The following is a 22,039-nucleotide window of genomic DNA, read 5'->3' on the forward strand; positions in this document are numbered from 1 at the left end:
GCAGGGGGGGCCCAGAGTGCAGGGGGGGCCCAGAGTGCAGGGGGGGCCCAGAGTGCAGGGGGGCCCAGAGTGCAGGGGGGCCCTGGGATGCAGGGGGGCCCAGAGTGCAGGGGGGCCCAGGGTGCAGGGGAACGCCCAGAGTGCAGGGGGGGGGCCCGGAGAGCAGGGGAACGCCCAGAGTGCAGGGGGGCCCGGGGTGCAGGAGTAACTAAATGAATATGTAAGATGACATGGTGCCCTAATAAGTGTCAGAGGTGGCAACACATCCTCCGGCATGGCCGTCCCTCCTGCACCTCGTCCTCACCGTAACTGGTGACATCGGCGCGGTATTCATGGAAGTGCAGCGCTCCGTTCATGAACCCAAAGTTGGTGCCGCCATGAAACATGTAGAGGTTAATGGAGGCTCCTTTAGTCAGCACGTCGGACACGGTGGAAACCATCTCTGGAAAGACAGAACTGCAATAAACGTCCTCGGACATTAGTGAGTGCATCACTGACCGCCATTCAGAGAGTCGATACTTACGGTCAACATCAAAGACGTGATGATCCCCTCCCCAGTAGTCAAACCAGCCGGTCCAATACTCCATCACCATCACCGGCATGTTACCCTGCAGGGCGAGAGAGGCCCGTTACACCCGCCGAGATGACCCCTCATCTATTCGTAGAGTCTGAAGCTGCGGACAATGCGCCATTTATCTCGATTTCACCAGCATTATGTCTTGTACAGTTCCTCCGTTACTCCTCCTGGAAATGAATGACCTAAGTGCGACCACTTTCCATACTGACAAGGGGAATGGTAACACCCAGGCTACAATCTTTCTCCCGACATTTCCAGGAGGAATTACAGAGGAAAGCCAAGTCCTAAGATATGACGCTTGTGGTCGGGCCTGGACTTGTGGCTGTACTATGGAAGAAATACTAGCAGGTATATAGCTGAATGGTGCGACTATGATCCCTGATGGGCCGGAGCCGTCGTCAGCCCTGTGTACATATGTGCGGCAATGTTTGCAGAGCACTTGTACATTTTTCCACTTACGGTCAGTAAGAAGCGAACGGCGCCGGACAACCAGCACCTGACACGTGTGCGTTACCTGGATGGACTCGAGATACGTGAAGAGGACGGGCTCAATCTTCTGGAAATTGATGGTGGCCAGGACTGTGCAAGGGAAAAGCAAGGTTATAAAGGACGAGTGAGAAATCCATTACACCATCATGGCGAAATTAGCGCACACCAAAGTCGCCATAAAGCGCTCACCTTTAACGCCCAGAAAAAAAAAAGTAAACTCTGGAGATCCCGTCCTACCTCCTTCCATACTGCCCGAGCTGATCCCATCCTTATTGTCGGAGGTCAGTAACGTTTCCACAATCCCGCGGCGCAGCAGAGCCTGCAGCGACAAAGTGCATCGTAAGGAGAACCAGCCTGATATTACTAAACACAATGGATGCCGCCATATTGAGCACTTAGAAAAGTAAAAAATTATTATGTGCATATGGGGCCGGGAAGCTGGGAATTAATAATAATAATAATTATTATTATCGGGGTCCTATATGAACGTAATACAAAAAGAGAAAGTCCATTCAAGGCTCCGGCTGCTACTTCACTTCTTGGCCATTTTTTATTTTTCTGCTTTTGTTTTGCTGTAACGTTTGTATTGTACCTTCCCTACAGCCACAAGATTTGCTTCTTACGGGACAAGTTGCATCTTTTCCTGACACCGTTCATTTTAGCGTATAACGCACTGGAAAAAACATTACAAGTGGGTGCAAAAAAAAAAAAAAATGAAATTCCACCGTGATACTTTGTTTTTTCAGCGTTCAGCGGAGCCATACGAGAGCTGGGTTGTGTCTGCAGACCGTCGTTATATTATAGGATTTTTTTTTTTTTTTTTACGACGCAAACCAAACTCTCAGATGGCTCCATGTTTGTTTTTTGGGTGTTTTACGGCGCTCCCCTTTGCACGCTTTGTTCTATGGGCGAGAACACTAATGAAACCAAGTTTATAGAGTATTTAGCCGTATTGACGGAGCTTTAGCTTTTTTCCTTTGACAATGGCGCTGTGTCAGGGCTTGGTTATTTTTTGTGCTGTCATTTCGGCTGATACCACTTTGGGTTTCTGATCTTTTTGGGGGAGGTAAAGTTATGAAAAAAAGTGAATCTGGAATTTAATTTTTTTTCTGCATTGTGACATTCACCATAAGGGATAAATCTAAGCACAGTGAATTCCTGGTAGTTTGGACAATTCGGCATCTTTAGTTTTTATTAATCCCCTTGGAGGACTTGATGACCTAAACACAATACACTGCGATGCTGTTATAAGAGTGGAACGTAAAGCTGACGATCCCCGGCCACATGACGGGCTACAGAATGGACGTACTCCGCGGTTACTGCCGCCGTCACGTGTAAGAGCCGCGGCGCCCGCGTGTGCTGTACGGCGGATCACTGCGGCATGATGACCCGAGCAGCAGGACAGGATTCAACAGGCAAGTAAAGCCGCTTTTATCATTATCTCGCCCTCCTGGAAAACCAGGGAGTGAAAAAGTTCTCCAACTTTCTAATAAGCTTTGCGTGCCCCCAGCAGCGCCACAGGCTGATCGCCTCCATGCCACGCATGCCGCATTGATGCAGTAATTGATGCAGAAGGAGCCGCGACCAAGTACTGAGGGCATTTACTGATCATACATTTCAGTAGGGAACATTTCGGATTTTACAATCCTTTCTCAAGCTCGTGTTATAAAGTATTCTAATTTACTGAGATAATGACTGTGGGGTTTTCATTGGCTGTAAGCCATAATCATCAACATTAACAGAAATAAACACTTGAAATAGATCACTCTGTGTGTAATGACTCTATAGAATATAGGAGATTCACTTTCTGTACTGAAGAACTGAAATAAATGAACTTCTTGATGATCTCCTAATTTAGTGAGAAGCGCTTGTAGTCTGCCTGACACATTGCAACAAACGACCAGCGCTTTCTCTACACTGACACACTTGTGCGACCTCTGAGATCACGGCTGGGGTGTTCAGATTCACTGACAGCAATCAGCAGAAGATGTAAAATTGTAAGTGATTTACTGAGATGAAGGCGCTGAGCCGCGGACTGCGAGCCCGGACGCCGTGACCCGAGCCTGGACGCCGTGACCCGAGCCCGGACGCCGTGATCCGAGGCCGCACTCACCGTCTTTATGAACTCCATGTAGTTGGCGTCCTTGGCGTGCGAGCCGTACTCGTTCTCCACCTGCACTGCGATGATTGGGCCTCCCCTGGAATACTGCGGAGACAGAGCGGTTTTACATTTAGGATTCCTATAAAATATCCCGTCTCTTTGGTCCGGATTTAGGATTGTACAGTGGGGGGATACTATGTGAATAATCCCCGTCCCACTGCTCTGAGAAGCACAAAAAAGAACCAACCCCATCATGGAGAATACTACAACCGTATACCACTGAGGAACGGCCCCGATTCCCATCAGATACACATCAGGGCTGTGCATGAAGGGGGCTGGCTGTTGATTTTAATGGCCAAGCCAGCCCCCTTCTTCATCACAGCTGATGTATAGACATAGAAGGGAGGTGAACGATGAGGATCCATCGACTTGGAACCGGTCTAGTCAGCACTGACCCCCGTCCTGGAGGACAAAACTCTTCAGTGAGCGGTGTAAGGCGGGGTGGACAGAGGGTGTATGTGCAGTGGATTTTATGGGTGGAAAATGTGCTGTGTAATACGATAGCGGCATTGAGGAGATTTCACAAAGCCGAGATCCACAGCAAATAGTGAGATGTGCAGCAGAATTTCCACTGCAAAATCCGCATCGGGAAATTCAGTGGAGGACACGTCCCAGGGGAGCAGACCCCAATACCAGTCAGAGCTGAGGATGTGATGAATGTGCACCCACCTGATGTCGGACCACCCTGGGGAGCAGGTGATCGAAGTAAGCCTCGGTCGCCTCGGCGAAGCCTTTGTAGGTGGTCCGCAGCTGCATGTCCTGGTCCTGTAGTAACCAGCTGAGAGACACGGACAGTGAGCGTTACAGGACCGCCGATCTGAACATCCGCATTGTTCTCATTTACGACCACCGGAGATTCTGGCTCAGATTGTACGTTGTGCCCTAAGAAACGCCTAGACCTCTCCAGAGCCAGAAAGTCTCTTCCACTTAGTCTTACCCCTCGTTATGTGGTGCTGTGGTGATAAAGGATCGAGCACACGTGGCCCGGCATCCACCAGGTGGGGGGGCGGCCCGGCATCCACCAGGTGGGGGGCGGCCCGGCATCCACCAGGTGGGGGGCGGCCCGGCATCCTCCAGGGGGCGGCCCGGCATGTGGCTGTCGACATGGTGCCAAATACTCAGGACGACGGTACGTGGGAAGCGTCGCTGCTGATGTCATGTAAGAGGACATTTCCCGGTCTTTGCGTGTGAACTCACCTCGGCAGCCCCCCGAGATCCCATTCTGAACAGATATAGGGTCCTGGACGTAAAATCACCCATAATCCCACCTCAGCGGCTGTGTCCAAATATGACCTGTAGGGGGCAGAGGAGATGAAGAAGAGCAAGAAGACAATGATGTCACAAAGATGGCGGCGCAATGAGCCATTGTATGAGCAATATGTGGAGATCAGAAGCGGAGGAGCAAAATCAGAGATTGTGGCCGATCTATGAAGTGACTGACGAGCGGCTGCGTGTTTCTCATGTGTCGCCCCTTCGCTGGAGCCCTCGGCTTTTCTTCTGGCTTCTAGAAGCGCGTCTAGTCCGAGCCTCCTGTGCTGGCGGTAGGCAAGGAAGGGACGAGACCTGCGCGCCCCGTGTGACTGCTCTGTGCAGAGGAGGAAAACGGAGGCGACCAGTGAGGGGGACGACATGAGAACGCTCGGGAGCCCCCATACACAGATTGTAGGCTGACGGCCCCCCATATTGGCAGAACCGGCCGACATGGTCTCCTCGGTTCATGAGTTAGTGGCTGATAACCAAGCACAATAGACTGTACACAGATGAGTGGTGAGGAGTCATCTTTGGGGGCCGCACAGACGGCAGCTCGGCCCCCACCACACATGTGACATTACCTGAGGTCCAGATTTCCAGAAAAGTCAAACTTGCCCCTCTGCGGCTCGTGCAGGTTCCAGGACACGTACCTAGGACACACGAAGGGTTCGGTCACATCACACAGCAGTGCATTGTGGGCGTTAGCAGGGGTCCGCACTCTCCTCAGCCCCCATACACGAGATGCTGGGCTGCTTACCGGCATGTGTGCGGGGGCCACAGGTTCATAGGTCACAGAATCCAGATCAGATCGGAGCTCGACCGAACACGTGGATGAGGTTCCGAAAACCCCTCCGAGGGCCGTGTGGTCACTCTGCACAGCAGATACGGGAGTGAGGGGGCTCCGATAACGGGCCGCACCACGTGACACCGATAACGGGCCGCACCACGTGACACCGATAACGGGCCGCACCACGTGACACCGATAACGGGCCGCACCACGTGACACCGTACTTGCCTGTCTTTGGCTGCACCGCCATATGCCACCACGTGGTACGTACGTTGTGAGCGTGTTCAGCCCGCAGGCCTTCATCTTCATCATCCGATCCTTCCAGTATTCCCTGGGGACCCGGAAATAGTGCATGGACCCTCCCAGGATCCTCAGCGGCTCGCCCTCCAGCAGGAACTGCCCGTTCTCTGCCTGCAGACCCCTATGCTGGCTCCACATCCTGAAGGAGAAGGAATCCTGGAGGTACGGCCTGCGGGCGCGGAGACGACAACGTTAGCAGAAATACTCTGTGGACACACGGCCCCCATACACTGTACTCTGCAGGGCCAATGACGCCGCAACATTCAGCTCAGTTCTTATCTTGGAAGTCAATGTCCAAGTCTGCGACGCGCATCTATAGGCCAGCCATTAACAGGTTAATCGGAGACAATCAGTAACAGCCCTCTAAAGGAGCCTGCACCAAGGAAAAAGATATGTGACAAACTAGGACCCCCAAAACAGAGCGCTATATTACCGGCCCGAATATCCTCCACTGCTCCATTCATGGTCTACAGGCCTGCAGGAGACAGCGGAGCACAGCGCTCCTCCCTGACTACGGGCCTGCAGGAGACATCGGAGCACAGCGCTCCTCATTGACTATGGGGCTACCGGAGACAGCGGAGCACAGCGCTCCTCACTGACTACGGGCCTGCGGGAGACAGCGGAGCACAGCGCTCCTCATTGACTATGGGGCTACCGGAGACAGCGGAGCACAGCGCTCCTCACTGACTACGGGCCTGCTAGAGACAGCGGAGCACAGCGCTCCTCACTGACTATGGGCCTGCTAGAGACAGCGGAGCACAGCGCTCCTCACTGACTATGGGCCTGCCAGAGACAGCGGAGCTCAGCGCTCCTCACTATGAACGTAATATATAGACATCGGGGCCTCCAGCATGAGAAGTGGCTGGGCCTCCTTTGTTTGGGCCATCGGTGGGGGTCTCCCCACCCGGACCACCTGTCTTCAGTGTTGGCAGTGTGCTGCTCAGTAGAATCCCCTCCAGGACTGAGGTCCCCCACACAGGAGGATTTCCTAGCGCTGCCGTCCCTGGGGGTGACAGACGGTGACCAGCAGCGCGAATATTTACATTTCCATTGGAAAGATCAGCTTCATAGAATGGCTGGAGGAAGCAGTGCAGAGCCGGGACACAAGTGTAACAAAACCTCAGCTGTGAAAAGCACGAGGGCTGGACGAGAGACACTTAATGTCCTGACTAATATCAGAGGAGGGGAGACTTGTCCGCAGCGGCAGAGCGGAAGCCCCATTATTACCGAGGAAAATATCCAAATTACACAGTGTACAGTGTATAAACACATTACAAGTCATCTCCAGGGGGCCGCAGAGCAGAGGGGGACATGTAACCAATTAACCCTTCATTTACAAGAAGAAAACAACAGAACCACTGACCTGCCAGAAGTACTGTGATCAATGGAAGGGACAAAAGGGAGCCAAAAGCACAGCGCGGACGGGACAAGGGAGGGGGCGAAGCACAGAGCGGACGGGACAAGGGAGGGGGCAAAGCACAGAGCGGACGGGACAAGGGAGGGGGTGTTAAATATTAATTATTCTTATTTTTATTCTGTACCGAGCACATGGTTTCTTGCTGACACTATCAAAAGCTATTTCTGTGTATGTAGCTCAGAGTATAAGTTAACTCCATATACAGAAGACACGTGATCAGTGTTGAACATATATAAACGTCTCTTAGGAGGGGGTGGGGGCTTTTTGTCACGTGGGACGGTCACCTCCCTTCCTTCACCATCATTCTCCATGGACATGAGACAAGACACGAGGAACAACAGCTGTTAGCTACTCCATGCCATGATGACTTCAGACTTTCACACAGACAGATGACTTCTACCATTCTACCTTTTAAAGATGAGTAACAGGAGAAGCGCTGATATCTACACATGGACACTCTGTTTGTAATTGTTTCATCTACCTTTTATGTTTTTGCTGCGATGGTGGATAACTCAATAAACCACTATACTTTCGGCAGAATATCATGACATTTTTCTTTTAAGAATAACGCACCTGGTTAAGTCTTGATTAGATATTTTTGCTCAATAACGATTTTTAACATTTGGCCTAGCCAGCCAGTTTTGATTTTTTGTGCTATTTTTGCGTGAATTTCCTTCTTCTTGCACACGGGGGAAGACAGAAGAGTTCCGCTAGATTGTGCAAGTATTCAGGAATTCCACTTCAAGTCACAAAGAACTCATACAAGAACCTACGAATTACGAAGACTTTAACAGGTGTCAGACGGATTGACAGCAAGCACTGGTAGTGCTGAAGATAGATGTGCTAAAAATAGCCGTGCTGAAGTCCGGAGCCCAGCGTTGTAAAAGCAAAGGGATTACAAGCTGAGATTTCAAGGTAAGACAAATGGATTTGATAAATTCATATGCTAAATCAAGTCAGATAGAATTTGTAAGTTTGTACGGATCTAGCTTAGAAATATTTTGGTCTAATTTATTTGCAGAATGCAGAATAGCGAATTCGAATTTGAATTTAGATTCTAAGCTAATGTCTAAGAAAAAAGAAAAAGAGCAACTTAAAAATATTTTACATATGGTTTATGTATTTAACGAGTTTGTGACAGAGAAGTCCAAAAAAAGACAGTGTAGAAAGAATTTCTAAGGAAACGAATGATGTTCCCAAGATTGATTGTAATGAGAAGAGTGAGAAAGATGTGACGCACGTATCTGTGATGACGATGACCACCCAAAGTGACATTGACTTTGTGACACAAGATGAAAAACAAGATGGAGGAAGTGAAGGAGACATGACAATTGACAAAGATGATCTACGAGGGACAGATGTACAAGGGCCACTAAAAATAGACGACTCAGAGGCCCAACTCCAACTTAAATCTAGGAAAATCCTGCTAAAATTATGCAAAATCATTCCTGCATATGATGACAAAATCCATGTGTGCAGAAATTCAGAGATATTTGAGAGTTTTGCTGATAAGTTTGATTTGACTAATGTGCAGAGAAATAATTTGTTTAAAATTTGGCTTCCGGTAATCTTCTCCAGAAGACTCTCACTAAAAATGCAGACTGATGAGTTCCACGAAAAGATGACTGATGTAGAAAGATTAAGAATTTTGATTTTCTGTGGATTGAAAGAAAATTATCCAGATCTTGATATTCTTCTAAAATTGAAGATTGGCCGGGAAGAATGTACGTTTAGTTTTATGGCCATTTTTGAAAGGACTTATAAATTGGTCTGTACGAATTTGAATCAACAATCCATGATAAATTGTTTTGTAAACAAGTTTAAATTCTTAAATCCTGTATCTCGTATAATTGCTACACAGAAAAATTCTTTATACGAATGCGCCCAATCCCTTGATTTTTCTAGAAAACACGAGAATCTTGAAAGGAAAACACATTTTACTAAGTTTTTGAAACCAGTCAGAATTCAATCTTATCAAAAGCCAAAATCAAAATCTTCAAATCTGATCCAAAATCAAATCTATGAAGTACGAAGAAAATTACATATTTGTTACAAACCGTATGAAAAGATTCAGGAGTCTATTAAAGAAATTTCTCTGAAAGATTTAAAATCTGAAGGGTCAGATCTGTCTCTAAAGATGGCGGAAACTGACAGACGGAAGCAGGTGAGTATCCCAGGGGGAGCTCAGCTGAACACTCCATTATCGCAGCAGCTCTTCAAAGAGTCCATAGGGTTAAATCTGACCTTACTAAATACAGCATTTCAGATAATCGACAGAGAGTTACATTTTGGGATAGGAATTGGCTAAATATGTAATTATATTATATGATGAGTTATACAATGTATTATTTATTAATATGTAATTATTTTATTCAATATAATTCTGCAGTTATATATATTAATATAGTATACAGTAAATACTGTAGCATATTTGTATAAATAGAGATTATATTAACTGTATTTTTATATATATAGTGAAATAATTAAAATTTACTCCAGTAAAAAATATTTAGAATTACAATTAAATACATTTATTAAATATATACATATGTATAAGATATTTAAATTATTTTGTTTTGAAATAAATATGAAATTAACCTTTATCTTTCATTTCCCTTAGAATTTTACTTTCAAAGCGAGGATTGAACAAAAAATACCTGTTTCATGAATTTGTCTTATTCACACAGGAAGCTATATTAACTGCATGATTTTTATATATACCGTATATATATATATATATATATATATATATATATATATATATATATATATATATATATATTTAACACTTAAAATAATATATCTAATAACCTAAAAATGTGTGTACTACATGTTTTTCTGTAACATTATGTTTTTTTTTCCTCCCACTGCATGGTGCATGGTGTGACATATGTGAGTTAAGAAATATCATATAGCCTTGTTTTTTAATTTTAGGAATTTTCCTCAGCCTTTACTTGCAAATGGATTCCTGTACCGAAATAGTGTTGAAACATTCAACTCGGGTTTTTTGTAAATGGAGGAGTCCTTTCTATAGGTTAAAACATACTGTTACATAATATTTGGGGAATATTCAAAGGAATATTAGAATACTAAATTTAATAGATTACAATGCGCATTGATTGATAATTAGGATACAATATTTTGGGTTAATATACATGTTTTTTTTATTCTTTGTATGTGAAATGTATTGTGAACGTCTATGTGAGTCACATGTGACAGGTGAGAGAACATATGAGCAGCTGCTGAGTGAATTTGACATGAGATGTGATGTAAGAGTGACCAGAGCGTGGTATGTGGAATGTGGAATGTGGAATGTGGATGCACAGTTTGACTGAGGCCTCATGATTTATGGTATGTCAGAAAAAAAAACCAACAACTGTGTGTTTAAAAAAAATAATAATAATAGGATTCAGTTAAATTATTAGAATATTAAGATATATTTAAATATTATTATGCAACATATATTTCTTTGGTGATTATTATTTAATAAGTACAATAATACATCAATATGATTTTTCTAGAAAACCTACATTTAGAATAATTTTTCCAAATTATAATTTTATGATATTCAGTGTTTTTTTTTTATAGTTACATAGATGAGTACACATCTTCAAACAAATATATGGCACAAGTTGATATGACAGTTATAAAAATAATGATTTTTCACTTGGGTTTTTACAAATTAATTTTTTCATAAAATAATATTTTTTGATATTAAGGGGGAAATGTGTTTTTGATCCTGATCACATCATCACATTTCATCAATACCTCTTCTTCACACATTTTAATAAAGAAGAAATATTAATAAGGTATTATTGGGTACAATAACAATAAATATTATAAAAGTCATTTTTTCCTCTAATGAAGGGTATTATATGCAAAACTGCATAATTTCAATATTTTGGTGATCCAAGGCTATGACAACATCTACATGAGGAAAATATTAAGGGAATGTGTTACTGAGACATAACCTCAGCATTTGTCATCAACATATAAAGGCCTTATTTTTATTTTTTTATTCTCATTTTTATTTTTCATTTTTTTCCACTTTTCTTTCAATTTTTATTTTTCATTCTTATTTTTCATCAAGGAAAAATCAATATTTAATAGAGTAATGTCTACAAGCATATTGCTTTATCAAATATAGTGATCATATGGTTTCATTATATAAGAAATGTTTCAATTCCTGAGTTAAATACAACAATTCTTTCACTCATTCATTCATTTATTCATATATATTCTTATTTTGGTTCATGGCTATACATACTTACATATTATTGGTCTACTGAACATAAATTAATAAAGTTTTAATACTAAATATCAGCACTTGTTACATAAAAGACATACTGACATCTATGGGTTCAAAAAGAAATTACACCTATGACATAAAAATGTCCAATCACATGAAGAATATGGTCAATAATATACTATCATTTATTATTATTATTATTTTCCAAATATAAATTCCATTTTAATATCATTTAATAATTATATGGATATTATTGATTGCTATGGTACGCTGTGATATTATAAGTTAGGGAAATTACCAGATTTGGTATAGAATAGGGAATGAAGACTTCAATCAAGATACTAAAGACGTTAATAAAGATTTTATATTTTTCTAAATTCAATTGATTTTTAAAAGTTGCAAGAAGAAAAGCCGTTATCCAGAAGTTCCACAAGGTAACAATGTTCTGATTTCTGAGTAATAATAGACTGTGTCAAATACAATTCATGTCACCATTCACAACTACAGCATCCATCACTGACTATGAGTACAGTATCAAAGATGAACTGTGTTATTACGTTCTTATCACGATCCAGTGGTTTCCTATCACCTATAAGACTTCCATGAAAGCTGGTGAACACTCAGGTAATAACCCTGACATGTGTCCTGTGCACTAAGGACTGGTTATGGTGCTATGTTTGGCAAGGAAGAGTCAATGTAACCCTTGCTGTGCTGACCAAAGACGTCACACCTGTCCCAAGACCAGCGTGGATGATATGAGGATTCCAGATGATTTCCAAGGCGAGCCAATGTAAGTCCAGGTCTCTAAAAGTGACACTACACAGATATTAAAGCTACATTTCATCTATGGACTTTGTTTTCTTATCAACATTTGAATTTATGGACTTTGATTGACACATGACACACGGTCTCTACATATCTACATGCTATCATCTATTGCAAAAGACATATTAAAGATTGTTTGAAAGAACCAAGAAGAAGAACCAAGATGAAGACCAGATGACATCAGACCTGAGATGCTTCAAGTAGATATAGGGAAGTATAATATATATTTTATATGAATATTGGTCACGGCCTACCATAACATGAATTTACATATCATTATATTATTGAGAACATATAACGATATTATTATTAATAATATTATTTATTACATCATTTTGCCAAAGAAGAAAGAAGATTTTATTAATATTTTAATTTGAGGGTTCCAATCAATGTCTGTCACCCTCAAAAGGGGGAATTGTTAAATATTAATTATTCTGTACCGAGCACATGGTTTCTTGCTGACACTATCAAAAGCTATTTCTGTGTATGTAGCTCAGAGTATAAGTTAACTCCATATACAGAAGACACGTGATCAGTGTTGAACATATATAAACGTCTCTTAGGAGGGGGTGGGGGCTTTTTGTCACGTGGGACGGTCACCTCCCTTCCTTCACCATCATTCTCCATGGACATGAGACACGACACGAGGAACAACAGCTGTTAGCTACTCCATGCCATGATGACTTCAGACTTTCACACAGACAGATGACTTCTACCATTCTACCTTTTAAAGATGAGTAACAGGAGAAGCGCTGATATCTACACATGGACACTCTGTTTGTAATTGTTTCATCTACCTTTTATGTTTTTGCTGCGATGGTGGATAACTCAATAAACCACTATACTTTCGGCAGAATATCATGACATTTTTCTTTTAAGAATAACGCACCTGGTTAAGTCTTGATTAGATATTTTTGCTCAATAACGATTTTTAACAGGGGGCGAAGCACAGAGCGGACGGGACAAGGGAGGGGGCAAAGCACAGAGCGGACAGGACAAGGGAGGGGGCAAAGCACAGAGCGGACGGGACAAGGGAGGGGGCAAAGCACAGAGCGGACGGGACAAGGGAGGGGGTGAAGCACAGAGCGGACGGGACAAGGGAGGGGGCGAAGCACAGAGCGGACGGGACAAGGGAGGGGGCGAAGCACAGAGCGGACGGAACAAGGGAGGGGGCGAAGCACAGAGCGGACGGGACAAGGGAGGGGGCGAAACACAGAGCGGACGGGACAAGGGAGGGGGCGAAGCACAGAGCGGACGGGACAAGGGAGCGGGCAAAGCACAGAGCGGACGGGACAAGGGAGGGGGCGAAGCACAGAGCGGACGGGACAAGGGAGGGGGCAAAGCACAGAGCGGACGGGACAAGGGAGGGGGCGAAGCACAGAGCGGACGGGACAAGGGAGGGGGCGAAGCACAGAGCGGACGGGACAAGGGAGGGGGCGAAGCACAGAGCGGACGGGACAAGGGAGGGGGCAAAGCACAGAACGGACGGGACAAGGGAGGGGGCGAAGCACAGAACGGACGGGACAAGGGAGGGGGCGAAGCACAGAACGGACGGGACAAGGGAGGGGGCGAAGCACAGAGCGGACGGGACAAGGGAGGGGGCGAAGCACAGAGCATACGGGACAAGGGAGGGGGCGAAGCACAGAGCGGACAGGACGGGGGGGGGGGGTCTGAAGCACAGAGCGGATGGGACAAGGGAGGGGGCGAAGCACAGGGCGGACGGGAAAAGGGGGGGGGGGTTCGGGGAGAGCTGAAGCACAGACCGGAAGGGACAAGGGAGGGGGCGAAGCACAGAGCGGACGGGACAAGGGAGGGGGCGAAGCACAGAGCGGACGGGACAAGGGAGGGGATGAAGCAGAGCGGACGGGACAAGGGAGGGGATGAAGCACAGAGCGGACTAGACAAGGGAGGGGATGAAGCACAGAGCGGACGGGACAAGGGAGGGGGCAAAGCACAGAGTGGACGGGACAAGGGAGGGGCTGAAGCACAGACCAGAATGGACAAGAGGGGGGGGGGGGGTGTTGAAGAAGCACAGTCCGGGCAGAAGCACAGACCGGAAAAAATAAGGGAAGCACAGACCGGACGGGACAAGGGGAGAAGGAGCAAAGCACAGACCAAAAGGGACAGGGGAAGGGAAGCACTGACCGGACTGAACAAGGTGAGGGAGGGAGTGAGAGGCACAGACCAGAGAAGACAAGTTGGGGTGGGTGAAGACAGAGCGGACGGGGCAAGAGAGGGACGAAGCACAGCCAACCGGGATAAGGGGGGCAGAAGCACAGACCAAAAGGGACGGGAAGCACAGACTGGACAAGGAGGGGCCGAGGCACAGACCGGTCTGGACAAAGGGGGGACTGAAGAACAGATCAAACGTGACATGGGGGGGTGCCGAAACACAGACTGGAAGGAACAAGGGGGTGAAGCACAGACTGGATAGGATGGGGAAGAAAGGGTCCCGACGAACACACAAACGGGGAATAAGTGAGCCCTATGCATGCACGAACGGGAAAGAAGGGGGTCTGACACATGCGCGAATAGGAGCGAGGGAGGAATGTTGCACGATAAGTTTCCCTGCCCCCACAGCCCTACAGGCGCACTACTGCACCCAATGTATTATATATTGTCGGTGTTGCTCCATTTTATACCGCGGCTCTGGAGGAGACATTTATACGTCTTCCTGTTATTAATAAGTTTCCGAAAGCAGTGGCGCAGAGAGCAGGATGTGCGGGTATAACGAGCCCTGCCGGGGCCCACGGGGACAGACTGATCCATACAGCCCCATGGAGCGATGGATGGAGGGGGTTGTAGTATTTATGCGGCCTTATATCACGGTGCGGAGGGGGATAATGTGCGATATCCACTCCTCTCAAGGGGCGATGTGAGGGAGTGAAGCAATCGCAAGGTAAAAACTCTTATTCCCGGGGATGTAATTATGGAGATAGCAGGAGGTCTGGGAACGTCCCTGGTGGAAGGAGCAGCCGGCGTCCCCCCGGGAGGGCGCTCTGCGGAGCAGGATGACAGGTGCAGCCCAGGAGAAAATACACAGTGACACGGGGCAGCAGGGAGACCCTCCACAGACCCCCACAGGCAAAACAACCATGAAATCTATTCTAACAAACCACTGACAACTTAACTCCGCTCATTATTGAAATTCATTTTTTCAAGTCACTTTTCTTTTTAGAACTTGTGGTTTTCATTGCTTTTTTGCACTAAATTCTTCAAATTGGCGCAAACGGCTCATGAATTTTGCACTGTATAAAAAATGCTTTTTTGTCTTTTACCTATTTTACAACTTTTTAGTGAACAGTCGCACATTTCGCAAACTGGCACCAAAGTACCCGGAGTCTGTAATCATCATTCCTGGACGACACTGGTGTGATCGGTGCTGGGAGTATACGGGTGATAGTGGACGGTGTGATCGGTGCGGGGAGTATACGGGCGATAGTGGACGGTGTGATCGGTGCGGGGAGTATACGGGTGATAGTGGATGGTGTGATCGGTGCAGGGAGTATACGGGTGATAGTGGACGGTGTGATCGGTGCAGGGAGTATACGGGCGATAGTGGATGGTGTGATCGGTGTAGGGAGTATACGGGCGATAGTGGACGGTGTGATCGGTGTAAGGAGTATACCGGTGATAGTGGACGGTGTGATCGGTGCAGGGAGTATACGGGCGATAGTGGATGGTGTGATCGGTGTAGGGAGTATACGGGCGATAGTGGACGGTGTGATCGGTGTAAGGAGTATACGGGCAATGGTGGATGGTGTGATCGGTGCGGGGAGTGTACGGGCGATGGTGCATAGTGTGATCGGTGTAGGGAGTATACGGGCGATAGTGGACGGTGTGATCGGTGTAAGGAGTATACGGGCAATGGTGGATGGTGTGATCGGTGCGGGGAGTATACAGGCGATGGTGCACAGTGTGATCGGTGTAGGGAGTATACGGGCAATAGTGGACGGTGTGATCGGTGTGAGGAGTATACGGGCAATGGTGGATGGTGTGATCGGTGCGGGGAGTGTACGGGCGATGGTGCACAGTGTGATCGGTGTAGGGAGTATACGGGCGATGGTGCACAGTGTGATCGGTGTAGGGAGTATACGGGTGATAGTGGATGGTGTGATCGGTGCGGGGAGTATACAGGCGATGGTGCACAGTGTGATCGGTGTAGGGAGTATACGGGCGATGGTGGATGGTGTGATCGGTGTAGGGAGATACGGGCGATAGTGGACAGTGTGATCGGTGTACATACGGGCGAATGTGAATGGTGTGATCGGTGCTGGGAGAATACAGGCGATGGTGGCTTTGTGTCTCTATGGTGGTCTATGGGACTGTGATCCTAGCAATCCCCTTTAAGCGGCACTATGAGTAAATCTATTGCATCATTGGCCAGATGCAAATTCCACCTGTGACATTTGCATGGGATTAGATGACACTGTGGTTAGTAGACGGTGCCGTGTGTCCCGGTGATGACAGCGCCCTGTAGAACAGATCACAGGACAGGCTGCCCTTCCCCCATACAAGGACCCAGCGCAGCACAAAATCTGGCCTCCACCACGAGGGGTTAAACAAGACAGTATCAGAGGACCGTGAGGGCTCATCCACGATACAGAAGCACGGCGTCGTCCAGAACAACAAATCAATTCCTGATTACAAGATCTCTGCTTGCTGTCAGCAAATAAGAACATTTTCTGCTTACAGTGCTGATTCAGTCTTGCTCACAGCTGAGGGTTTGCTACTATTGTGTCCAGTCCGGACAATTCTCCGACATAAACCATCCAAACAGAACATATAAACCCTCGTTCAAGGCTCCATCCGAGGCGACGTCTTCTTAGGCAGTACGAGTGCACGGTCTCCCACACCCCTCTACCCAAGAAGACGGACCTGAGGCCAGAGGCCCCGTCTGCCCCTCCACACTGAAGGCTCCATCAAGGGTTTGGTTCAAATTCGATTTTTTGATGCTTCAGTAATAAGACAAAATCTCGATGATGTGAACCCAGCCATAGACTGAAAGGTCACCTGCAGAAATGCATTGTAACAAACCCTCAGCTGTGAGAAGTGTTAGGTGTGGGCAGGATAATAAGCTGCACACTGATCCGACAACCTAACTAATAAAACTTCTCCACCGAGACAAAAGCTGCAAATATCCATATACAATGTCACAGGACTGCTGGCTGTGAGGTCACGCCGCATGCAACGGGCACAGGACTGCTGGCTGTGAGGTCACACCGCATGCACCGGGCACAGGACTGCTGGCTGTGAGGTCACACCGCATGCACCGGGCACAGGACTGCTGGCTGTGAGGTCACACCGCATGCACAGGACTGCTGTCTGTGAGGTTAGGCCGCATGCACCGGTCACAGGACTGCTGGCTGTGAGGTCACACCGCATGCACTGGGCACAGGACTGCTGGCTGTGAGGTCACACCGCATGCACCGGGCACAGGACTGCTGGCTGTAAGGTCACACCGCATGCACCGGGCACAGGACTGCTGGCTGTGAGGTCACGCCGCATGCAACGGGCACAGGACTGCTGGCTGTGAGGTCACACCGCATGCACCGGGCACAGGACTGCTGGCTGTGAGGTCACACCGCATGCACAGGACTGCTGTCTGTGAGGTTAGGCCGCATGCACCGGTCACAGGACTGCTGGCTGTGAGGTCACACCGCATGCACCGGGCACAGGACTGCTGGCTGTGAGGTTACACCGCATGCACCGGGCACAGGACTGCTGGCTGTGAGGTCACACCGCATGCACTGGGCACAGGACTGCTGGCTGTGAGGTCACACCGCATGCACCGGGCACAGGACTGCTGGCTGTGAGGTCACACCGCATGCACCGGGCACAGGACTGCTGGCTGTAAGGTCACACCGCATGCACCGGGCACAGGACTGCTGGCTGTAAGGTCACACCGCATGCACCGGGCACAGGACTGCTGGCTGTGAGGTCACACCGCATGCACCGGGCACAGGACTGCTGGCTGTGAGGTTACGCGGCATGCACTGGGCACAGGACTGCTGGCTGTGAGGTCACACCGCATGCACCGGGCACAGGACTGCTGGCTGTGAGGTTACGCCGCAAGCACTGGGCACAGGACTGCTGGCTGTGAGGTTACGCCGCATGCACTGGGCACAGGACTGCTGGCTGTGAGGTTACGCCGCATGCACCGGGCACAGGACTGCTGGCTGTGAGGTCACGCCGCATGCACCGGGCACAGGACTGCTGGCTGTGAGGTCACATTAGACAGTCCTGTGACCCGATTGGTGACAAGACGAGGGTGCCGGACCGTCATGTGACCAGAGAGGTGACAAGACGAGGGTGCCGGACCGTCCTGTGACCAGAGAGGTGACAAGACGAGGGTGCCGGACCGTCCTGTGACCAGAGAGGTGACAAGACGAGGGTGCCGGACCGTCTTGTGACCAGAGAGGTGACAAGACGAGGGTGCCGGACCGTCCTGTGACCAGAGAGGTGACAAGACGAGGGTGCCGGACCGTCCTGTGACCAGAGAGGTGACAAGACGAGGGTGCTGGACCGTCCTGTGACCAGAGAGGTGACAAGACGAGGGTGCCGGACCGTCCTGTGACCAGAGAGGTGACAAGACGAGGGTGCCGGACCGTCCTGTGACCAGAGAGGTGACAAGACGAGGGTGCCGGACCGTCCTGTGACCAGAGAGGTGACAAGACGAGGGTGCCGGACCGTCCTGTGACCAGAGAGGTGACAAGACGAGGGTGCCGGACCGTCCTGTGACCAGAGAGGTGACAAGACGAGGGTGCCGGACCGTCCTGTGACCAGAGAGGTGACAAGACGAGGGCACTGGACCGTCCTGTGACCAGAGAGGTGACAAGACGAGGGCACTGGACCGTCCTGTGACCAGAGAGGTACGTCTACTAAAGTGCAGTCTTCTGTCACCGCTGCAGACACCACATTACTACAACTGTAACACAACCTCAGCTGTGAAAAATACATGCTCTGTCCAGGTTTTCATAAGTTGCCATTCACTGACAGCAAACAACAATCCAAAATACATCAGTGGAAACCCCCCCGGGCGGGTTGTCATGACGACTGTGATCACTTAAAAGGAGCAGTTGAGCTTTGGCAGCCTAAATTGTGGTGGGGTAAACAGTACAGATCCTTGGAAAAACCTCTGCAAAAAAAAAAAGTTATGGGGACATAAAGATTTATTTTATAAATTAAAAAAGTCAACCCTTAAAAAACACACGCTTGGTGTCGCCGAAACCGTCCTGCACTGGAGAATCCCGTCACCGGGTCACTGTCACCACACAACGAACGCCACGAGAACCGGACCAGAAAGCAGCGGCCGCGGCGTCTCCCCATTCTTCCGCACTTGCGTTTTCTTTCTCTGCATTTTAAGGCAAATAATAAATCTGTGCCTGTACCCGACAGCGAGCCTGACCCTGAGCTCAACCACGAGCACGAGCCTGACCACAACCACGACCACGAGCCTAAGCACAACCGTGAGCCTGACCGCGACAACAAGCACGACCACAAGCACGAGCCTGACCCTGAGCTCAACCACAAGCCCGAGCATGAGCCTAAGCACGACAGCGAGCCTGACCACAAGCACGACCACGAGCCTAAGCACAACCGCGAGCCTGACCGCGACAACAAGCACGAGCCTGACAAGCACGAGCCTGACCACAAGCACGACCACAAGCCTAAGCACAACCGCGAGCCTGACCGCGACAACAAGCACGACCACAAGCACGAGCCTGACAAGCACGAGCCTGACCACAAGCACGACCACAAGCCTAAGCACAACCGCGAGCCTGACCGCGACAACAAGCACGACCACAAGCACAAGCCTGACAAGCACGAGCCTGACCACAAGCCTAAGCACAACCGCGAGCCTGACCGCGACAACAAGCACGACCACAAGCACGAGCCTGACAAGCACGAGCCTGACCACAAGCACGACCACAAGCCTAAGCACAACCGCGAGCCTGACAAGCACGAGCCTGACCACAAGCACGACCACAAGCCTAAGCACAACCGCGAGCCTGACCGCGACAACAAGCACGACCACAAGCACGAGCCTGACAAGCACGAGCCTGACCACAAGCACGACCACAAGCCTAAGCACAACCGCGAGCCTGACCGCGACAACAAGCACGACCACAAGCACGAGCCTGACCACAAGCACGACCACGAGCCTAAGCACAACCGCGAGCCTGACCGCGACAAGCACGACCACAAGCACGAGCCTGACAAGCACGAGCCTGACCACAAGCACGACCACAAGCCTAAGCACAACCGCGAGCCTGACCGCGACAACAAGCACGAGCCTGACAAGCACGAGCCTGACCACAAGCACGACCACGAGCCTAAGCACAACCGCGAGCCTGACCGCGACAACAAGCACGACCACAAGCACAAGCCTGACCACAACCACAAGCCTAAGCACGACTACGAGCCTGACCCTGAGCTCAACCACGAGCACGAGCCTGACCACAAGCCTAAGCACGACCGCGAGCCCGACCACAAGCACAAGCCTAAGCACGACCACAAGCCCGACCACGAGCCTGACCCTGACCACAAGCACGACCACAAGCCTAAGCACGACCGCGAGCCCGACCACAAACACAAGCCTAAGCACAACCACGAGCCTAAGCACGACCACAAGCCCGACCACGAGCCTGACCCTGACCACAAGCACGACCGCAAGCCTAAGCACGACCGCGAGCCCGACCACAAACACAAGCACGACCACAAGCACGAGCCTGACCACAAGCCTAAGCACAACCGCGAGCCTGACCGCGACAACAAGCACGACCACAAGCACAAGCCTGACAAGCACGAGCCTGACCACAAGCCTAAGCACGACCGCGAGCCCGACCACAAGCACAAGCCTAAGCACAACCACGAGCCTAAGCACGACCACAAGCCCGACCACGAGCCTGACCCTGACCACAAGCACGACCACAAGCCTAAGCACGACCACGAGCCTAAGCACGACCACAAGCCCGACCACGAGCCTGACCCTGACCACAAGCACGACCACAAGCCTAAGCACGACCACAAGCCCGACCACGAGCCTGACCCTGACCACAAGCACGACCACAAGCCTAAGCACGACCACGAGCCTAAGCACGACCGCGAGCCCGACCACAAACACAAGCTCGACCACAAGCACGAGTCTGACCACAAGCCCAATCACGAGCCCGACTGCGACCACAAGCCCGACCCTGAGCTCAACCACGACCCCGAGCCTGACCACAAGCCAGAGCACGACTGTGAACCTGACCACAATCACCAGCACGACCCCGACCACGACCCCGCGCTGGAGACTGGGAATAAAGAAATGTTCTGGATCCAGAAGGAGGAAAAAAAAAACTAAAATCACACTGGTCATGAAGGGGTTAAAGCCTACTGTCGATGCTCTGATCCGCTGATGAGGGTTGTTGTTGTTCTTACAGCCCGGGACCCCCGGAGCACAACCCCCAGCAGGCAGCGGTGTTACCTGAGGACCACGAAGGCCGCCAGCAGCAGCAGGCACAGGGCGCTCAGCCGCCGGCGCTGCTCCCGCCTCATCTCTCCGCCTCACAGCTCCGCTGCCTCCGACACCGAAAACCGCCACTTCCGGGTCACCATGGCAACTCCAAGCGGACCTCTAACAACGCCTGCTGACTGGATACATCTGTCCCGCCCCCTAGAAGCAAAGCCAAGGCTCTGATTGGCTGTTCTGATGAAAGCTCGGCTTTGATTGGTTGCAAGGATTCTCGCGTCCTGCAGCTGTCATTGTCAATAAGGGATCTGTGCCGAATATTATAAATGCCGCGGCCGGTGAGGAGAGGAGCGGCCTCACCCTGCAGCTACCGGCACCGTGTCACTGCGATATACGACCTAGCCATCAATCAACCAATCACAGAGCAGCTTACATTTCTCAAGAGCAGAATACGAAATGCGAGCTGAGCTGTGATTGGTCGCTATGGGCAACAAGGACAATTTTTATTTTAGATATTTCCCAAGTC

General features: G+C 49.2%; 1 protein-coding gene across 1 annotated transcript in view; it reads right to left on the reverse strand.

Annotated features, from left to right (window-relative positions):
• GLB1L2 (galactosidase beta 1 like 2) overlaps window positions 1-21,657 on the reverse strand; it is a 30,923-nt gene extending 9,266 nt beyond the window's left edge. The window contains exons 1-10 of the mRNA XM_069742106.1: window positions 21,529-21,657; window positions 5,537-5,734; window positions 5,060-5,128; window positions 4,425-4,520; window positions 3,897-4,005; window positions 3,180-3,272; window positions 1,304-1,385; window positions 1,092-1,156; window positions 524-608; window positions 305-442 (exon numbers count right to left, since the gene is read on the reverse strand). Of these exons, the coding sequence (XP_069598207.1) occupies window positions 305-442; window positions 524-608; window positions 1,092-1,156; window positions 1,304-1,385; window positions 3,180-3,272; window positions 3,897-4,005; window positions 4,425-4,520; window positions 5,060-5,128; window positions 5,537-5,734; window positions 21,529-21,599 (1,006 nt within the window). The 5' untranslated portion in view covers window positions 21,600-21,657. The remainder of the gene's footprint in view (window positions 1-304; window positions 443-523; window positions 609-1,091; window positions 1,157-1,303; window positions 1,386-3,179; window positions 3,273-3,896; window positions 4,006-4,424; window positions 4,521-5,059; window positions 5,129-5,536; window positions 5,735-21,528) is intronic.
• Between the last annotated feature and the right edge of the window lie 382 nt (window positions 21,658-22,039).

This window comes from Ranitomeya imitator, chromosome 10 (genome assembly GCF_032444005.1).
Source record: "Ranitomeya imitator isolate aRanImi1 chromosome 10, aRanImi1.pri, whole genome shotgun sequence".
NCBI lineage: Eukaryota > Metazoa > Chordata > Amphibia > Anura > Dendrobatidae > Ranitomeya > Ranitomeya imitator.